Here is a 17,433-nt window from a genome sequence, read left to right as displayed (position 1 = left end):
TAGGGGGTTTTCTTGATTGTTAATAAAGTTTTTATACATGCTGTATCTCCTTGTTTTCTTATGTATATAAGTAAAGTCCATATTTTATCATAAACAAAATAATGAATATAGTGATGATTACCTGATATTTCCTCCTTCACCCTAAGTGTTTATTTAAGTCTGTGAGTGATTTATCTCACATTAGGCTTTCTCTTGGTTATCATAGAATCCTTTGACCCACTGAATAAAGGACAGGGAATTCAGGCACGTTCCCGAACAAGAAGACGACACAGAGATGGCTTCCCCCAGCCCAGACGAAGAGTAAGCAGTAGCTTAATTTTTCTAGCATTTTATTTTCTTTGTTGTTTTCCAACCTTGTATTTTTGTGCTTTTGTTTTTGTTTTTTTGAAGTCAAAAACCGTATCTTTTATTTTATATTTCTTCAGGAGGGACTTTTTATTTTGTTTCTATAATCAAAGGATTTTTCTGTTTGTTTTTTATAATCGTTACACACTTTCCTCTTTTTTAAAGTCTCTAAATTTAGCTTTTTAAACATAATAATGAGGTTCACTATTTTATGTAGAATAGTTATAATAGTGAAGTTCACAAGAATGTTTTTCATGTTGACAGGGCTTTCCAATACCAAAATTAAAAGAATAATAATCTTCTTTTTAAAATTAGCTCTATTGAGTTAGTTACATTTAAAAAGTCATAAATTAAAAAAAAATCATAAATTTTAAGCGTACAGTTTGATGGGCTTTGATAAACGTATTCAGTATGTAACTACCACCACAGTCATAACACTTTTCTCGTTCCAAAAACTTGCCTTGTTACCGTTGCCAGTCAGTCTTCATCTCCAGCTCCTGACAACCACTGATCTGCTTTGCAGATTGATGCAAAATTGTACTGCTTTGCCTTTTCTAAAATTTCATATAAATGGAATCGTATAATTTCTATTCTTCTGTGTTTGAATTCCTTCAATTAGCATAATGTTTTTGAGATTCATCCATATTGTTTCATGAATTACTAGTTCATTCCTTTTTACTTCTGAGCATTTCATTTCATGGATAAACCACAGTTTATATAGTTGTTTAACAGCTGATGGAAATTTGGGTTATTTCCAGTTTTGAGCATTTTAAATAAAGCTGCTGTGAACATTCTAGTATAAATCTTTGTGAAGAATGTATGTTTTCATTTGGGGAAAAAATATCTAGGGGTGGAATTGCTAGGTCTTATGTGTATTTTTAACTTTGTAAGAAAGCTGCCAAAATGTGTTCCAAAGTTGATGTACTATTTTGAATTCCCACCAGCAGTCTGTGAGTTCTATCTGCTCCACTACTTAAAACACTTGGTATTGTCAATTTGTAATTTTAGCCATTCTAGTAAATGTGTAGTGGTATTAATTTATGGCTTTAATATGTATTTTCCTTATGACTAATATGTGGGCATCTTTTCAAATGTATATTTGCTCTTTGTGTATCTTTGATGTAGTGTGTATTCAGAATTATTGCACATTTTTAAAATTGGGTTAGTTGTCATTGAGTTGTGTTTTTTATTACGGATATAATTCTTTTATCGAATATGACTTTTCCTTCTATTCTGTGACTTCATTTTTATTTTCTTAATAGTGAAAAACAACTTCTTCCCTATTTCCATGGTTCATTTATTTATTTTCTTCCAGTTTTATTGAGATATAATTGACATAACAGCACTAAGTTTAAGGTGTAGAGCATAATGATTTGACTTACGTACATCATGAAATGATCACCACAGTAAGATAGTAAACATTCATCATCTCATATAGATAAAAAATTAAAGAAACTAAAAAAATTTTTTTTCTTACTTTGAGAACTCTTAGGATTTACTCTCCTCACAACTTGCATATGTAGCACAGAGCAGTGTTCATTATGTGTATCATGTTGCACATTATACCCCTAGTACTTACTTAAACTGGAAATTTGCGCCTTTTGACTACCTTCATCCAGTCTCCCTCCCCCTAGTCCCTGCTTCTGGTAGCCACAAACCTGATCTCTTTTTCTAAGAATTTGTTTGTTTGTTTTTGAAATATAATTGACCTACAATACTATGTTAGTTCTTGGAGCACAACATACTAATTCAACATTTCTGCATATTTCAAAATGTTCACTAGGATAAGTCTGGTTACAATATGTCAACATACAAAGATATTACATAATTATAATTGTGTGATTGTATTCCCACTGTACATTTCATAACATAACCATGACTCATTTACTTTGTGACTGGAAGTTTGTACCTCTTAATCTCCCTCACCTATGTCTCTCATCTCCCCAACCGCCTCCCCTGTGAGAACCAGTTGTTTATTCTCTGTATCTATAATTCTGTTTCTGTTTTATTATGTTTGTTCATTTGTTTTTTAGATTCCAGATATAAGTGAAATCATATAGTATTTGTCTTTCTCTGTCTGATTTGTTTCACTTACCGTAATACCCTCTAGATCCATCCCTGCTGTCACAAATGGCAAGATTTCATTCTTTTTTGTGGTTGAGTAATCATTCCATTGTATGTAACTGTGTGTGTGTGTGTGTGTGTGTGTGTGTGTGTGTGTGTTTACCACATCTTTTTTATTCATTCATCTAGGACACTTAGGTTGTTTCCATATCTTGGCTGTTGTCAGTAATGCTGCAGTGGACTTAGGGGTGCATATATATCTTTTTGAATTAGTGTTTTTGTTTTCTTTGGGTAAAAAATACCCAGAAGTGGAATTGCTGGATCAAATGGTAGTTCTATGTTTAATTTTTGGGGAAGTGCCATACTGTTTTCCACAAAGGCTGCACCAATTTACATTCCCACCAACAGTGCCTGAGTGTTCCCCTTTTTACACATCGTCGCCAACACTTGCTATCTCTTGTCCCTTTCATTGTAGTCATTCTGACAGGTGTGAGGTGATATTTCATTGTGGTTTTGACTTGCATTTCCCTGATGATTAGTGATGTGGAGCATCTTTCTGTGTGTCTGTTGGCAATCTGTATGTCCCTTTTGGGAAAATGGCTATTCAGATCCTCTGCCCGTTTTTTAATTCCATTTTTTGTTTGTTTGTTTGTTGGATATTGAGTTCTTTATACATTTTGGATATTAACCTCTTTCCAGATATATAATTTGGAAATATCCTTTCCCATTCAGTAGGTTGCCTTTACATTTTGTTAAGGGTTTCCTTTGCTATGCAAAATCTTTTTAGTTTGATGTGGTCCCATTTGTTTATTTTTGCTTTGGTTGTCTTTACCTGAGGGGACAGACCCAAAAAATTTTACTAAAACCGACGTCAAAGTTTCCTGCCTGTGTTTTCCTCTAGGACTTTCATGGTTTTAGGTCTTACATTTAAGTCTTTAATCCATTTTCAGTTTAATTTTGTATATGGTATGAAAAAGTGGTCCAGTTTCATTCTTTTCCATGTAGCTGTCCACTTTTCGCAATGCCGTTTACTGAAGAGTCAGTCTTTTCTTCATTGTACAATATAGTCTTGCCTCTTTTGTCATCGATTAATTGACCATATAAGCATAGGTTTGTCTGGACTATCTATTCTGTTCCATTGATCTGTGTGTATGTTTTTGTGCCACTACCATACTGTTTTGATTACTGTAGTTTTTAGCATAGTTTGAAATCAGGGAGTATGATACCTCCAGCTTTGTTCTCTTTTCTCAAGATTGTTTTGGCTATTATGGGTGTTCTATGTTTCCTAATGAATTTTAGAATTATTTGTTCTAGTTCTGTGAAAAATGCCATTGGTATTTTGATTTTATTGTGTTGAATCTGTAGTTTGCCTTGGGTAGTATGGTTATTTTGACAATATTCTTCTAATTCACGAGAGTGTTATATTTTTCCATTTGTTTGTTTAATCTTCAGTTTCCTTCATCATTGTCTTATAGTTTTCTGAGTCAGGTCTTTTACCTCCTGCGTTAGATTTATTCCTAGGTATTTTATTCTTTTTGATGCGATTGTAAACGGGATTGTTTTTAAAATTTCTCTGACAGTTTGTTGTTAGTGTATAGAAATGCAACAGATTTTGTATATTTTGTATCATGCAACTTTACTGAATTCATTGGTGAGTTCTCATAACTTTTTGGTGGTGTCTTTAGAATTTTCTATGTATAGTATGGTGTTATCTACAAACAGTGACAGTTTTCTTCTTCCTTTCCAATTTGGATTCCTTTTATTTATTTTTCTTCTCTGATTGCTGTGGCTGGGACTTCCAATACAGTGTTGAATAAAAGTGGCAGAATGGGCATGCTTGTCTTATTCCTGATCTTAGAGGAAATTGTTTCAGTTTTTCATCATTCGATATGATGTTAGCTGTGGGTCTGTCATATATGGCCTTTATTACATTAGGGTATGTTCCCGCTATAGCCATTTTATGGAGAATTTTTATCATAAATGAATGTTGAATTTTGTCAAAGGCTTTTTTTGCATCTGTTGAGATGATCATACGACTTTTATACTTCAGTTTGGTTAATGTGGTTTATCACATTGGTTTGCAAATACCAAATTATTCTTTGCATCCCTGGGATAAATCCCACTTGCTCATGGTATGTGATCCTTGTAATGTATTGTTGAATTTGGTATGCTAATATTTTGTTGAGGATTTTTGTATGTATGTTCATCAGTGATATTGGCCTGTAATTGTCTTCTTTTATGGCCGTCTGCTTTTGGTATCAGGGTGATACTGGCCTCGTAGAATGAATTCATAAGTGTTGCTTCCTCTGCTATTTTTTGTAATAGTTTGAGAAGGATAGGTATTAACTCTTCTCTAAATGTTTGGTCGACTTCATCTGTGAAGCTGTCTGGTCTTAGACTTTTGTTTGTTGGGAGTTTTATGATTACTGATTCAATTTCATTACTAGTAATTGGTCTGTTCATATTTTCTGTGTATTTCTGAGTCAGTCTTAGGAGAGTGTACATTTCTAAAAATTTGTCCATTTCTTCTAAGTGGTTCTTTTGGTGTATAATTTGTTCATAGTAATCTCTTAAGATCCTTTATATTTCTGTGTTGTTTGTTGTAACTTCTCTCTTCTCATTTTTTTTAAAAATTTATTTGTACCTTTCTTTTTTCCTTGATGAGTCCAGCTGAAGGTTTATCCACTTTGCTTATCTTTTAAAAAGATCAGCTCTTGATTTCATTGATCTTTTCTATTGCTTTTTAGTCTCTAGTTTATTTTTGCTCTGATCTTTATGATTTCTTTCCTTTACCAACTTTCAGTTTTATTTTTCTTTTTCTAGTTCCCTTAGGGTATAAGGTTAGGTTGTTTATTTGAGATTTTTCTTGTTTCCTTAAGTAGGCTTGTCACTATAAACTTACCTCTTAGAACTGCTTTTGCTGTATCCCATAGATTTTGGATAATTGTGTTCATTTTCATTTGTCTCCAGGTATATCTTGATTTCCTCTTTAATTTCTTTGGTGACCCTTTGGTTGTTTAGTAACATATTGTTTAGTCTTCTGTGCTGTGTGTTTTTTACAGTTTTTTCGTGTATTTGGTTTCTAGTCTTATAGCATTGTGGTTGGAAAAGATGCTTGATATGATTTTACTCTTCTTAAATTTACTGAGACTTGTTTTGTGGCCTAGCAAGTGATCTAGAGAATGTTCCATGTGAACTTGAAAAGGATGTGTGTTCTGCCGCTTTTGGGTGAAATATTATATATATATACAAACATGTGTGTGTGTGTGTGTGTGTGTTTATTCTGTATATAGCTATTAAATCCATCTCTTGTAATGTGTCATTTATGGCTGGTGTTTCATTACTTATTTTCCTTATTTATCATCTGTCCATTGATGTAAGCGAGGTTTTAAAGTCCCCTACTCTTGTTGTGTTACTGTCCATTTCTCCCTTTATATCTGTCGATGTTTGCTTTATGTATTTAGGTGCACCTTTCCTATCCTCTCACATTCAGTCTTTGTGTGCCTTTAGATTTGATGTGAGTCTCTTTTATGCAGCACTATGGGTCTTGTTTTTGTATCCATTTAGTCACCCTGTGTCTTTTTATTGGAGCATTTAGTCCATTTACATGTAAAGTAATTATTGATAGGTATGTACTTATTGCCATTTTGTTAATTGTTTTGTGGTTGTTTTTGTAGCTCTTTTTTGTTCCTCCTTGTTTTGCTCTCATCCCCTGTGATTTGATGACTATCTTTAGTGTTATTTTGGGGTTCCTTTCTTTTTGTGTGTGTATCTATTACTGATTTTTGGTTTGTTGTTACCATGAGGTTTATGTATACCAGTCTATTTATGTTTTACATGATTATTTTAAGTGCTGATCTCTTAATTTTGAATACATTTTACCAACCCTGAATTTTTACCCTCCCCACATTTAATGTTTCTGACATATTTTACGTTTTTTGGTTTGTGTATTCATTACTACTTATTATGGATATAGATAATTTTACTACTTTTGTCTTAATCTTTCTAGTAGATAGTACTGATCTACCATCTTTACTGTATGTGTGTCTTTACCAGTGAAATTTTTCCTTTTTTAATTTTCATTTTTCTAGTTGTTACTTTTTCTTTTCTGCTTAGAGAATTCCCTTTAACATTTCTTATAAAGCCGGTTTTATTGTACTAAATTTTTTTAGCTTTGCTTGTCTGTAAAAAACTCTTAATCTCTCTATCAGATCTGAATGAAAGGCTTGCTGGGTATAGTATTCTTCGTTGTAGGTTTTTTCCCTTTCATCACTTTACATATATGGTGCCAGTCCCTTCTGGCCTGCAGAATTTCTGCTGAAAAGTCAGCTGATAGCCTTATGGGATTTTCCTTTAATGTAACTAGTTGCTTTTCCTTTGATGCTTTTAAATTCTCTCTTTATCCTTAATGTTTGCTATTTTAATTATAATGTGTCTTTGAGCGGAAATCTTTGGATTGAGTCTGTTTGGGACTTTCTTTACTTCTTGGACTTGGATGTCTGGTTCCTTTCCCAGATTAGGGATGTTTCCAGCTATTATGTCTTCAAATACGTCCTCTGCTCCTTCTGTGCTCTCTTCTTCCAGGACCTCTACAATGCAAATGTTAGTACACTTGAAGTTGTCTCAGAGTTCTCTTAAACTGTCCTCATTATTTAAAATTCTTTTTGTTTTTTCTCTTCAGTTTGAGTGATTTTGACTACACTGTCTTCCAGTTTGCTGATCTGTTCCTCTGTATCAGCTAACCTACTGTTAATTCCTTTTATTTCAGTTATTGTATTTTTTGGCTCTGTTTGTTTCTTCATTATATTTTCTAACTCTTTGTTAGAAACTTCTAACCTCTCACTGTGTTCATTCTTCTTCTGAGTTCTTTGTGCATCTTTACAGTCATTACCTTGCAGTCTTATTGGGTAGAATGCTTCCTTTGGAACATATTCCTCTGTTGCCTTATTTTGCCTAGTTCTTTGTTTTTATTTCTATGTATTTCATAGGTTGGTTCTGTTTACCAATCTTAGATAAGTGACCTTATGTAAGAGACATTCTGCGGGGCTGAGCAGCAGACTCCCCTCTAGTCACCAGAGCTGTATGCTCTAGGGGTGCCCTGTATATGCACTGCATTGGCCCTTACGACAAGCTGACTACTGTGGGCGTGCTGGTGAGCGTGCTGGTGAGCATGGTCAGCATGGCTGACTACTGTGGGCGTGCTGGGACCAGAAATTCCCAGACTGGTTGATTGCCAGACCCTGCCTAATGCAGAGGCCTCTGGCTCTGGTGTGGTTGGCTGCAGCCTGGGGAGTTCTGGTCCTGGTGCTGGCCCACTGGTGGGCAGGGCCAGGTCATGAGGCAGCTGGCTGCAGAGCCCTGAGGAGTTCCCAGGCTAGTGCTGTCCTGCTGGTGGGTGGGACTGGGTGGAGGGTGGGTGTTCTCGGCCTGGTTTTGACCCACTGGGTTACAGGCTGGGTCCTGACACAGGTGGCTACAGGGCTGCGGTGTACCCAGGGGCTAGTGTCTGCTCTCTAGTGGGCAGGGCCAGGGCTCATGGGATCCCAGGGCTGGTGCCAACCACTGGTGGGTGCGGCTGTATCCTGGGACTAGTTCTGTCCCATTGGTGCACAGAGCTGGGTCCCATGGTCTCTGGCTGGGGGGCCTGGTTCCTGAAGCTGGTATTGGTTTGTGGATGTATTGGTCTGGGTCCCATGGTATCCTGGGGCTAGTGTTGGTCCACTGGTGGGAAGAGCCTGCTCCTGAGGATCTCTGGCTGTGGGGCTCTGGTGATCCTAGAGTTGGTGTCAGCCTACTGGTGGGCAAGGCCAGGGCCCAGGAGGTCCTGGGACTAGTGCCTACCCTCTGGTGGGCAGAGCCTTGTTCGGGGTGGCTGGGGGCTCGTGGGTGCCTAAGGCAGCAAACTTGCTGGTGTTTGGGGCTGTGTCCCCAGCTGGCTAGCTTCTTGGCCTCAAGCGTCCCAGGATTGGTGGCAACTGGCTGGTGGGCAGGCTGGTTCCAGTTCTCATTTAATTTAGCGGGAGGAGTCCAAACTGGTGCTTGCTAGCAGCAGTGTTCTCATTGTAGAGTGAGCGCCCCAAAATGGCTACCGCCAGCATCTCTGTCCCCAGGGTGAGTCCCAGTTTCCTCTTGCCTCTCTGGGAGGCTCTCTAAAATCAAGTGGGTCTGACCCAGGCTCCTTTCAAATTACTGCTTTTGCCCTGGGTCTCAGATCATGTGAGATTTTGTGTGTACCCTTTGAGAGTGGGAGTCTGTTGTTTCCTACAACCCTCTGGCTCTCCTGAAAACAAGCCCCGCTGGCCTTCAAAACCAAGTGTTCTGGAGGTTTATCTTACCAGTGCAGGAGCCCTGGACTGGGGAGCCCTATACGGGGCTCAGACCGCTCACTTCTTGGGGAAAACATCTGCAATTGTGATTATCTTCCCATTTGTGTGTCACCTAACCTGGTGGTGTGGGTCTTGATTATACCGTGTCTCTGCCCCCTTCTACCCATCTTGTAGTTCCTTCTTTATATCTTTAGTTGTAGAAGATCTTTTCGGCTAGTCTTCAGGTCGTTTTTATGGAAAGTTGCTCTGTACATAGTAATAATTTTGGTGTGCTCATGGGAGGAGGGGAGCTCAGGGTCTTCCTACTCTGCCATCTTGGTCACCCACACCAGGACAGAACTTTTTACTTTTGAGAAGTCCACTTTATCAGTTTTTATTGTTTTATAATTTGTGCTTTTTATTATCCCATCTAAAAATCTTTGCTTAATTTTAGTAATTAAGATTTTGTCTTACATTTTCTCCTAGTTTTATAATTTTCTTTTATGTTTTCTGTGATCCATTTTGAGATAATTTTTATGTATAAGTTAAGGCATCACATTTCATTTTTTTGTGTGTATGGATATACAGTTGTTCCAGAACCACTTTTATAAACGCTGTCTTTTCCCCTTCAGTTACATTGGCACTTTTGTTAAAGTCAACTGACCATATATGTCTTGGTCTGTTTCTGAAACTATTCTGTTCCATTAATATACATGTCTGTTTTTGTACCGGTACCAACTGACTTGATTAATGTAGCTTTACAGTGAGTCTTGAAATAGGTGTGTAGGTCTTCCATCTTTGTTCATCTTTTTCAAAGGTTTCGTTTGAATTTCCATATACATTTTGGAATCAGCTTGTCAATGTCTACAAAAAAGTCTGCTGAAATTTTGATTGGGGCTGTTCTTAATCCATGGATCAATTTGCAGAGAATTGACATCCTAGCAACTTTGAGCCATCCAATCCATAAAGATGGTATCTTTCACCTTTATTCAGATTATATTAATTTCTCCCAACAGTGTTTTGTATTTTTCATTTTACAAGTCTTATGCTTTGTCAAATTTATCTAATAAGTATTTTAATATATTTTGGATCCTGTTGTGAATAGCATTATTTTTAAATTTTCTTTTCTAGTGTTCTTCATTGACGTAGAAATAGAGATGGTTTTGTATATTGAGTTTATATATGGTGATTTTGCTCAACTGAAATCCTTAGGATATTCTACCTACACAATCATGTTATCTGTAAATAAAGGCAGTTTCACTTTTTCCTTTACAATCTTAGTGCATTTTCTTTCTTTTTTTGATTTACTGCATTAACAAGGATCTTTAGTACAATGTTTAATATAAGTAATGAGTGCAGACCTTCATGCCTCCTCCCAATTTTAGGGAAGTGTTCAGCCTTACAATATTGAGTATGATGTTACCTATATGTTTCTCATAGATGACCTCTATCAAGTTCAGGAAGTTCTCTTCTCTTTCTAATTGCTCAGAGTTTTTTTGATTGTGTTTTGAACCTTGTCAGGTGATCTCTTGAGATGATCATCTGGTTTTTCTTTTCTGAGTCTTTTAAAGTGGTGAAATACATTAATTTTTTAAATTATAAACTAACCTTGCATTTATGGGATGAGCACTATTTTCTTTTGATGTTTTTATTCTTCTATATGTTGCTGGATTCAGTTTGCTAATATTTGTTAAGGTTTTATCACAGTTTAAAAGAGCTATTGATCTGTTTTCTTGTGATGACTTTATCTGGCCTTGCTGTCAGGATAATAGTAACGTAAGTGAGTTAGTGTTCCTCCTCTTCTATTTTCTGAAATACAGTTTATATAATTACTTTAATTCATGGGTAGACTTCAACAGTGAAGCCATCTGGGTCTGGATTTTTTTTTATGGGAAGGTTTTAAAATATGAATTGAATTTCTCTAGTTACTTAGGTTATCTATTTCTTCTAGAGCAAGCTTTGTTAAGTTTGTGTCTTTCAAGAAATTTGTTCAATTTATCTAAGCTGTCTAGTTTATTGTCATAATGACGTTCACAGTTTTCTCTTATTATTCTTTTTATATGTGTGGGGTCAGGTGTTGATAATTTGTGTCTTTTTTCTTTTATCCCTGATCATTCTAGCTAGAGATTTATCAGTTTTTTTTAACCTTCTAAAAGTACCAGCTCTTCATTTTACTGATTTTTCCTTTATCTTTTTTTTTTATTGACTTTTGCTCTTATTTTTATTATTTCCTTACTTTGGGTTTTAATGAAGTCTTTTTTCCAGTTTCTTAACATAGAGGCTAGATTATTGATTTTAGACTTTTTTCACTTCTCATAGAAGCATTTTAATACTGTAAATGCCCTTATAAGCACTGCTTTAGCACTATTACATAAAGTTTGATATGTTTTGTTTTCATTTTTACTTAAGTTCAAAATATTCTCTAATCGCGTTTGTGGTTTCTTAACATGTGTTGTTTAATTTCTAATTTTAAAGGATTTTTCTAACATTTCATTACTGATTTCTAGCTGAATTCCATTGTAGTTAGAGAATTTATTGAGGCTTCTTTTAGAGCCATCTATTCGTATGTTCCATTAAATAGACCTGAGTGGTAATAACTGTTATTCATACCTCATTGGGTGGGTCCAGCATCCGGAACATAGTAAATACTCAAATGTTAGTGATTATTCCAATATTACCTTCTACACTTCAATTTTCTCTTTTTTTATTTTTTCATATGGATTGGATTAGATGACTTCTAAAGCTCTTTCTAGCTCTAAGAACTCTGAATCTTTGGGATCTAATACTAAATTGCATTTTCTGTAAATTTATGCCCATTCTGTCTTTGAGAATCCCAATTCTTAAAGCTCTGAAACTAAATGTTATGTTCTGTAAATTTTTGAAATTCTTACAGGGACGGAAGAAGTCTGTAGTGTCTGTGGAGCCCCGGAGTCTTATTCAAGGAGCCTTTCAAGGGTGCTCAGTGTCTGGGATGACGCTGAAATACATGTATGGGGTAAATGCCTGGAAGAACTGGGTTCAGTGGAAAAACGCCAAGGAAGAGCAGGGGGATCTGAAATGTGGTAAATACACGGCATGAATTTGTGTCTCGATTTAGGGGGTGGGAGGAATACAGATAAAGTCATAAATCTACTCAAAAGGGATAAATAGTAGGTCAGAAATCCCGTAAAACTTTGATTTTGGCTTTACTTAATTTTTTTCCCCATCTTTATTTAAACTTCTCATTAATTTTTCTTTCTTTGTCAGGAGTTGAACATGCCTCATCTAGCCCGTGTTCTGACCCTTTAGGAAGTGCTCAAGACCATGCACTCTCTCAAGAATCTTCGGAGCCAGGCTGTAGAGGTAAAACTTTTCTCCTTGTGATCTGAATTGCTTGTAATATCATTGTTGGTTTTAAATTTGTAAATCGAATATTTAAAATTATTTAAAATTTGAAGTTTATGTTTAAAAAGAGAAAATAATATCCACTCCCAATTTTAAAGAGCTTGTTATAAAGGTAAGGTTGTATCTTCTGATCATGAGTTTCTTATGCAAATATAAGGAATTTTGTTTCTTTTTCTAACACTATGCAAGTAACTCAAATCTGTCTTCTTGAGCCCTATATTTGTAGAATAACCAGTGTGGAACACAGTGTAACACTTTTTGTTGTTGTTGTTAACAAGAATACCTGGAAAAGCCTTGCTGTTACTGATAGGAATTTTTCCTATCAAGGAGCTGTATATGATTGACCATGTTTGCAGGTTTCATTTTTGGTGCCAAGAACTTTGGAACCCAATAAACAGTTCAAATAGAGCAACACTGTATAATTTTAGAACCCTAATCATTAGCTTTCTTTTTTCCCTGGTTGTTCTATTCTAAACTTTGTTTTCAGTTTGTATTTTGCTTTTTTATGATCTGTGTTTTATATAAGATACTTACACAATCTTTGTGGGATGAGATGGGGCAGGAATGAATGAGTATGTCCTTGTAACTAGATTTTTTTGTCGCTTTCCAACTATACCTTCTCTCTAATACCTGGGTGATTGCATGCACTCTTGGCTTCGCCTCTGTCTACCCTCCTTATTGGAGTAGTTAGTTGCTGCTGTGGTCTGTGACTGACTCATTGAGTACCCACAGATCAAGTATAATCTCTCTGCTCCAGAGTGATATAAATATACTCCTGTTACAGGGGTTTACTAGGCCTATCACCTTCCAGTTTGAGCCACAACATTTTTAAGAAAGAAGGAAGGGTAGGGACTACCCTGGTGGTCCAGTAGTTAAGACTTCATTCTCCCAAAGCAGGGGGCACAGGTTCAGTCCCCTATTGGAGAACTAAGATCCTGCATGCCGCACAACGTGGCCAAAAAATAAACAAACGAAACAGTGGATATGTAAGTCAACTGTACTTCAATTTAAAAAAATAAAAATTTTAAAAAGAAAGAAAAAAGGAGGGGTAGTGAAAATGGAGAAGTAATATTGTATTAGACCACCAAACCTAAATGCAGTAGCCACAGGGGATGCCTACTCATTTCAGCTACTCATTCATCCAAAAAAATACTTACTGAATATACCTGTCATGTATCAGGCATGGTTGTAGGCACTCAGGTGGAAAGATCAGACATGGTCCTTGCCCTCATGAATCACCTATTTCAGTTTGCAAAACCAACTCAGGGGAGCTCAAGTGTATCTTTGGAAACATGCAGTGTTTTCTAAATGCAGAAAAGCAATAACTAGAGTGTTTCAACTCATCCCACAGTATGGACCAGTCTGTTGCAGTAAGATCTCTACAAGTCAAATTAGATAACTCTCCTACCTAAAACTAATTCAGTTCTTAGTTGTCTTCAAACTCTTAATGTAATATATGGGGCTTACCATGATCTGCCCCCATCTGTCCTCTTTTCTTTTCTGCTGTTCACCTGAGTCCCCTGAACCTTTTCACTTTTGTGGCTGAGCACATACTGTATTTTCTGGCATTTTCAAAGGCATGAAGTTATATGTTATTTGAAGTGTTCCTTATTCAAATAAATATGACTTTAAAGAAAGTTAAACAGCATTCTTTTTTGCAGATATCTCCAGAGCCTTTAATATGTTAAAAAACATTGTGAATTCTTTAGAGGCACGTATAACGTGCTGCTGTTTTCCAAATTTATCAGATCTTAGAAACCCAGTTTTCTTGAGCTCTCACGTGATTAGTATTTTGTGGAGTATACTTCGGGAAATCTTTTTATATCCTCAAATTGGAATTCTTTATCCACTTGTTTAATTCTTCTCCACTTTTCACATCCCTCAGAATCTAACATGACCCTTCCCTGTCTATTAGATGGCCCTTATTTTTTTTTCATAGAATCTTATTTAGATAAAACCCCTGTCATAGCACCCTATTACATCATATGTGCTTCATTGTCTTTATTTCTTTACCTAAAAAAGCCTTGAGATCAGGATCTGTCTTTGATCCATGTATTCACCAGTGTACACCACAATACCTGGGGCAGTGTAGTCAGTGTTTATTCAGTGAATTGAGTAATGTTATTATTTTTCTATAAGTTAGCATTTCAGATGTTTTCTACCTTTCCACAGTCCGCTCTATCAAGCTGAAGGAAGATATTCTGTCCTGCACTTTTGCTGAGTTGAGTTTAGGCTTATGCCAGTTTATTCAAGAAGTGCGGAGACCAAATGGTGAAAAGTATGATCCAGACAGTATCTTATACTTGTGCCTTGGAATTCAGCAGGTATGAAATTCAATAATTGTTACAAAATCTATTGCATTTTTAATAATTCTGATAGAACTTGTGAATTAAGCTGAAAAATTACAGTGTATATTGTTTGGTATTGCTCTTATACTCTCTTCTTAATGAACTACTGACCCTTATTTAAAAGTCTTGGTCATATAAGCCTTTTATAAGTTAAACTGAGACTCTTAGAGTAAGAGAAATTGAGGTCGGTGCATTTTATTGGTGTAAATGCACAAAAAAGGCATAAATAGCAGTTCACAAAAGAAGTGAAATAGGTGATTTGACATAGGTGACAGGAGACATCCTTCTCAAAAATCATTTGACTAAATATGCATGTGTTTATTTTGGACTCTCAGTTTTTAATACATTGGTTTATGGCTATTCTTATGGCAGTACTCACTATTTTGATTACTGTAGGTTTGTAGTAAGTTTTGAAATTGGGAAGTGTGATTCTTCAGGATTCTTTTGGCTATTCGAGGTTCCTTGCAATTTCATATCAATTTTAGGATCAACTTTTCCATTTCTTCAAAAAATAAAAACTAAACCGTTGGGATTTTGATAGGATTGTATTGAATCTGTAGATTGCTTTGGGGAATATTGCTGTTTTAACAATTTTGTCTTTAGATCCATGAGTACAAGATGTTTTTCCTAGGTGTTCTTTAATTTCAGCAGTTTTATGCGTGTAAATCACATACCTCTTTGGTTAAATTTATTCTTAAGTATTTTATTCTATCTGATGCTGTTGTAAATGGAATTTTCTCTTTGGATTGTTTATTACAACTGATTTTCTTTTGCTTATACTCTGCAGCTTTACTAAGTTCATTTACTAGCTCTAATAACTAGTTTTTTTGTAGACTCTTTAGAATGTTCTATATATAGGTTCATGTCACTGCAAATAGAGATGGTTTTACTTCTTCCTTTCCTATTTCAATACTTTTTATTTCTCTTTCTCACCTGATTACTCTGGCTAGGATTTCCTGTACAGTGTTCAATAGAAGTGGCATTTTTGTTTCTGATCTAAGGGAGAAGTGATTTTTTTTTAAACCCATGTATTTTATAGGTACTCATATTTGAGTAAATGTACAAAACTCAACTCTGTGTATTCATAAAGGAAATTTTTTTAAAGATTGAAATAACTCCTGACTGTTAACAGTAGTTGCCTTTGTGTAGTGAGTTTGAGTATATCTTTCTTCCACCTTTTCTGTATTTTAAACTCTTTCCATAATGAGGATATAATATTTTTAAGTTGTGAAAATAACTTTATTAAAATAAAGAAGAAAATGAAGAATACTTTTCAACAACAAAACTGTAATCTGGCAATATGATCGTAAATTGCCTTTGAAGAGGCCTATAAAAATGCACGTTGAAATGGTGTGTAATTTTTAGTAGCCGGAATAAATTTAAGTGGAATTAAAAATTTACTGCAAGTCATACATAGATCAAAAAGCAGGAAACCAAGATAGCCATAGATAAATAAGTTTAAAATACCAGATCTTAAGAACACTGAAAGATTTTTAGCATATAATTATGCTACTTTGTGTTATTCTCTTGTTCTGCTCATTGTATTTCTCTGAAGTGGTTGAATCTGACCTGACCGGCACCGTGAAAATATTTAACAGTAATTTATTCAAGCTGTTGCGTGTTTCCCATTCTGTGATATGATTCTTTTGTTTTTGGGCCGCGTTGGGTCTTTTTTTTTGTTGCTGCGTGCGGGCTTTCTCTAGTTGTGGCAAGTGGGGGCTAGTCTTCATTGCAGTGTGTGGGCTTCTCATTGTGGTGGCTTCTCGTTGCGGAGCACAGGCTTTAGGCACGTGGGCTTCAGTAGTTGTGGCACATGGACACAGTAGTTGTGACTCACAGGCTCAGTAGTTGCGGCACATGGGCTTAGTTGCTCCGCGGCATGTGGAATCTTCCCAGACCAGGGCTCGAACCGATGTCCCCTGCATTGGCAGGCGGATTCTTAACCACTGTGCCACCAGGGAAGCCCCTGTGATATGATTCTTGATGGTTATAATTAGCATACTTTTAAGTCCTATAATTAGACTTGAACTTTTTGAAGGCTGGCTTGTGAGGCAGAGAATTGAGAGCTGTGGTTAGAAGCCTCCAAATAAATAGTTTTAAATTTTGGATAGCCTCAGGTTATCTGACACTAGCTAACTATATTATTTTCAGGAAGTCATCTTATAACTAGGCTAAAAAACAAACAAAAGCTGCTAAGAGCACACCTGAGAATTAGAAAAATGATTTGAGAAATTTGAATTAGGACCAATTTTTAGTATATCAGTTTTATTAACTAACTAAAAGGTACTTAAATTATTATAATTATTTTATACCATTCATGTTTTTAAAAGGAAATAGAATACTTTGCCTTACAAGCTCAGTGCTCAAGATAATGTTAATTCATGTGAAAAGGATCTTTAGCTTAAATTCTGGTGTTTTAACTGTATCCTTAAAATGGTTCACAGTATTGTAAGGACAAAAACTAAGGGTAAACTATATTCCTAAAAATATTCTTTTTAAAAACTTGTGGTTTTTTTTGTATCAACATATATGTTTCCATTTTTTTCTCTTGTAGTACCTGTTTGAAAATGGTAGAATAGATAACATTTTTACTGAGCCCTATTCCAGATTTATGATTGAACTTACCAAACTCTTGAAAATATGGGAACCTACAATACTTCCTAATGGTAGGATGATTATATTTTGATTCTTTTCATGATATGCCTTCTTAAATTGCTTGTTTTGTGATTCTCTTTTTATAAATTGTTCATTTTATATTTGTCTTGATTTATAACATATGTGGACTTTTGAGGAGAAAATCTTTGGTTTATTATCAATTATTTTAGTAAAACTATACCTTCCATACAGTACATGAATAGATACTAACTATTGAATATAAAAAACAACTGAAGGTTACATTTACTTTTTAGAAACAATTTTTGATCTGGTAGTTTTGGTAAAGTTGTACATGGTATCAGTAGCTGGCACATATGCTAGTTTGAGACTGT

At 35.5% G+C, this 17,433-nt stretch overlaps 1 protein-coding gene across 11 annotated transcripts in view; it reads left to right on the top strand.

The window, feature by feature from the left end:
* ZMYM4 (zinc finger MYM-type containing 4) overlaps nt 1-17,433 on the top strand; it is a 171,128-nt gene that overhangs the window by 140,495 nt on the left and 13,200 nt on the right. For all 11 annotated transcript variants that reach the window (XM_082415274.1, XM_082415275.1, XM_082415276.1 and 8 more), the window contains 5 exons: nt 206-300; nt 11,608-11,776; nt 11,961-12,056; nt 14,271-14,422; nt 17,001-17,112. In XM_082415274.1, coding sequence (XP_082271400.1) covers nt 206-300; nt 11,608-11,776; nt 11,961-12,056; nt 14,271-14,422; nt 17,001-17,112 — 624 coding nt within the window. The remainder of the gene's footprint in view (nt 1-205; nt 301-11,607; nt 11,777-11,960; nt 12,057-14,270; nt 14,423-17,000; nt 17,113-17,433) is intronic.

This window comes from Balaenoptera physalus (assembly GCF_965194825.1).
Source record: "Balaenoptera physalus genome assembly, chromosome: 1".
In the NCBI taxonomy this organism is placed as follows: Eukaryota; Metazoa; Chordata; class Mammalia; order Artiodactyla; family Balaenopteridae; genus Balaenoptera; species Balaenoptera physalus.
Note: the sequence above shows the minus strand (reverse complement) of the source record. Positions and strands in the feature narration are given on the sequence as shown.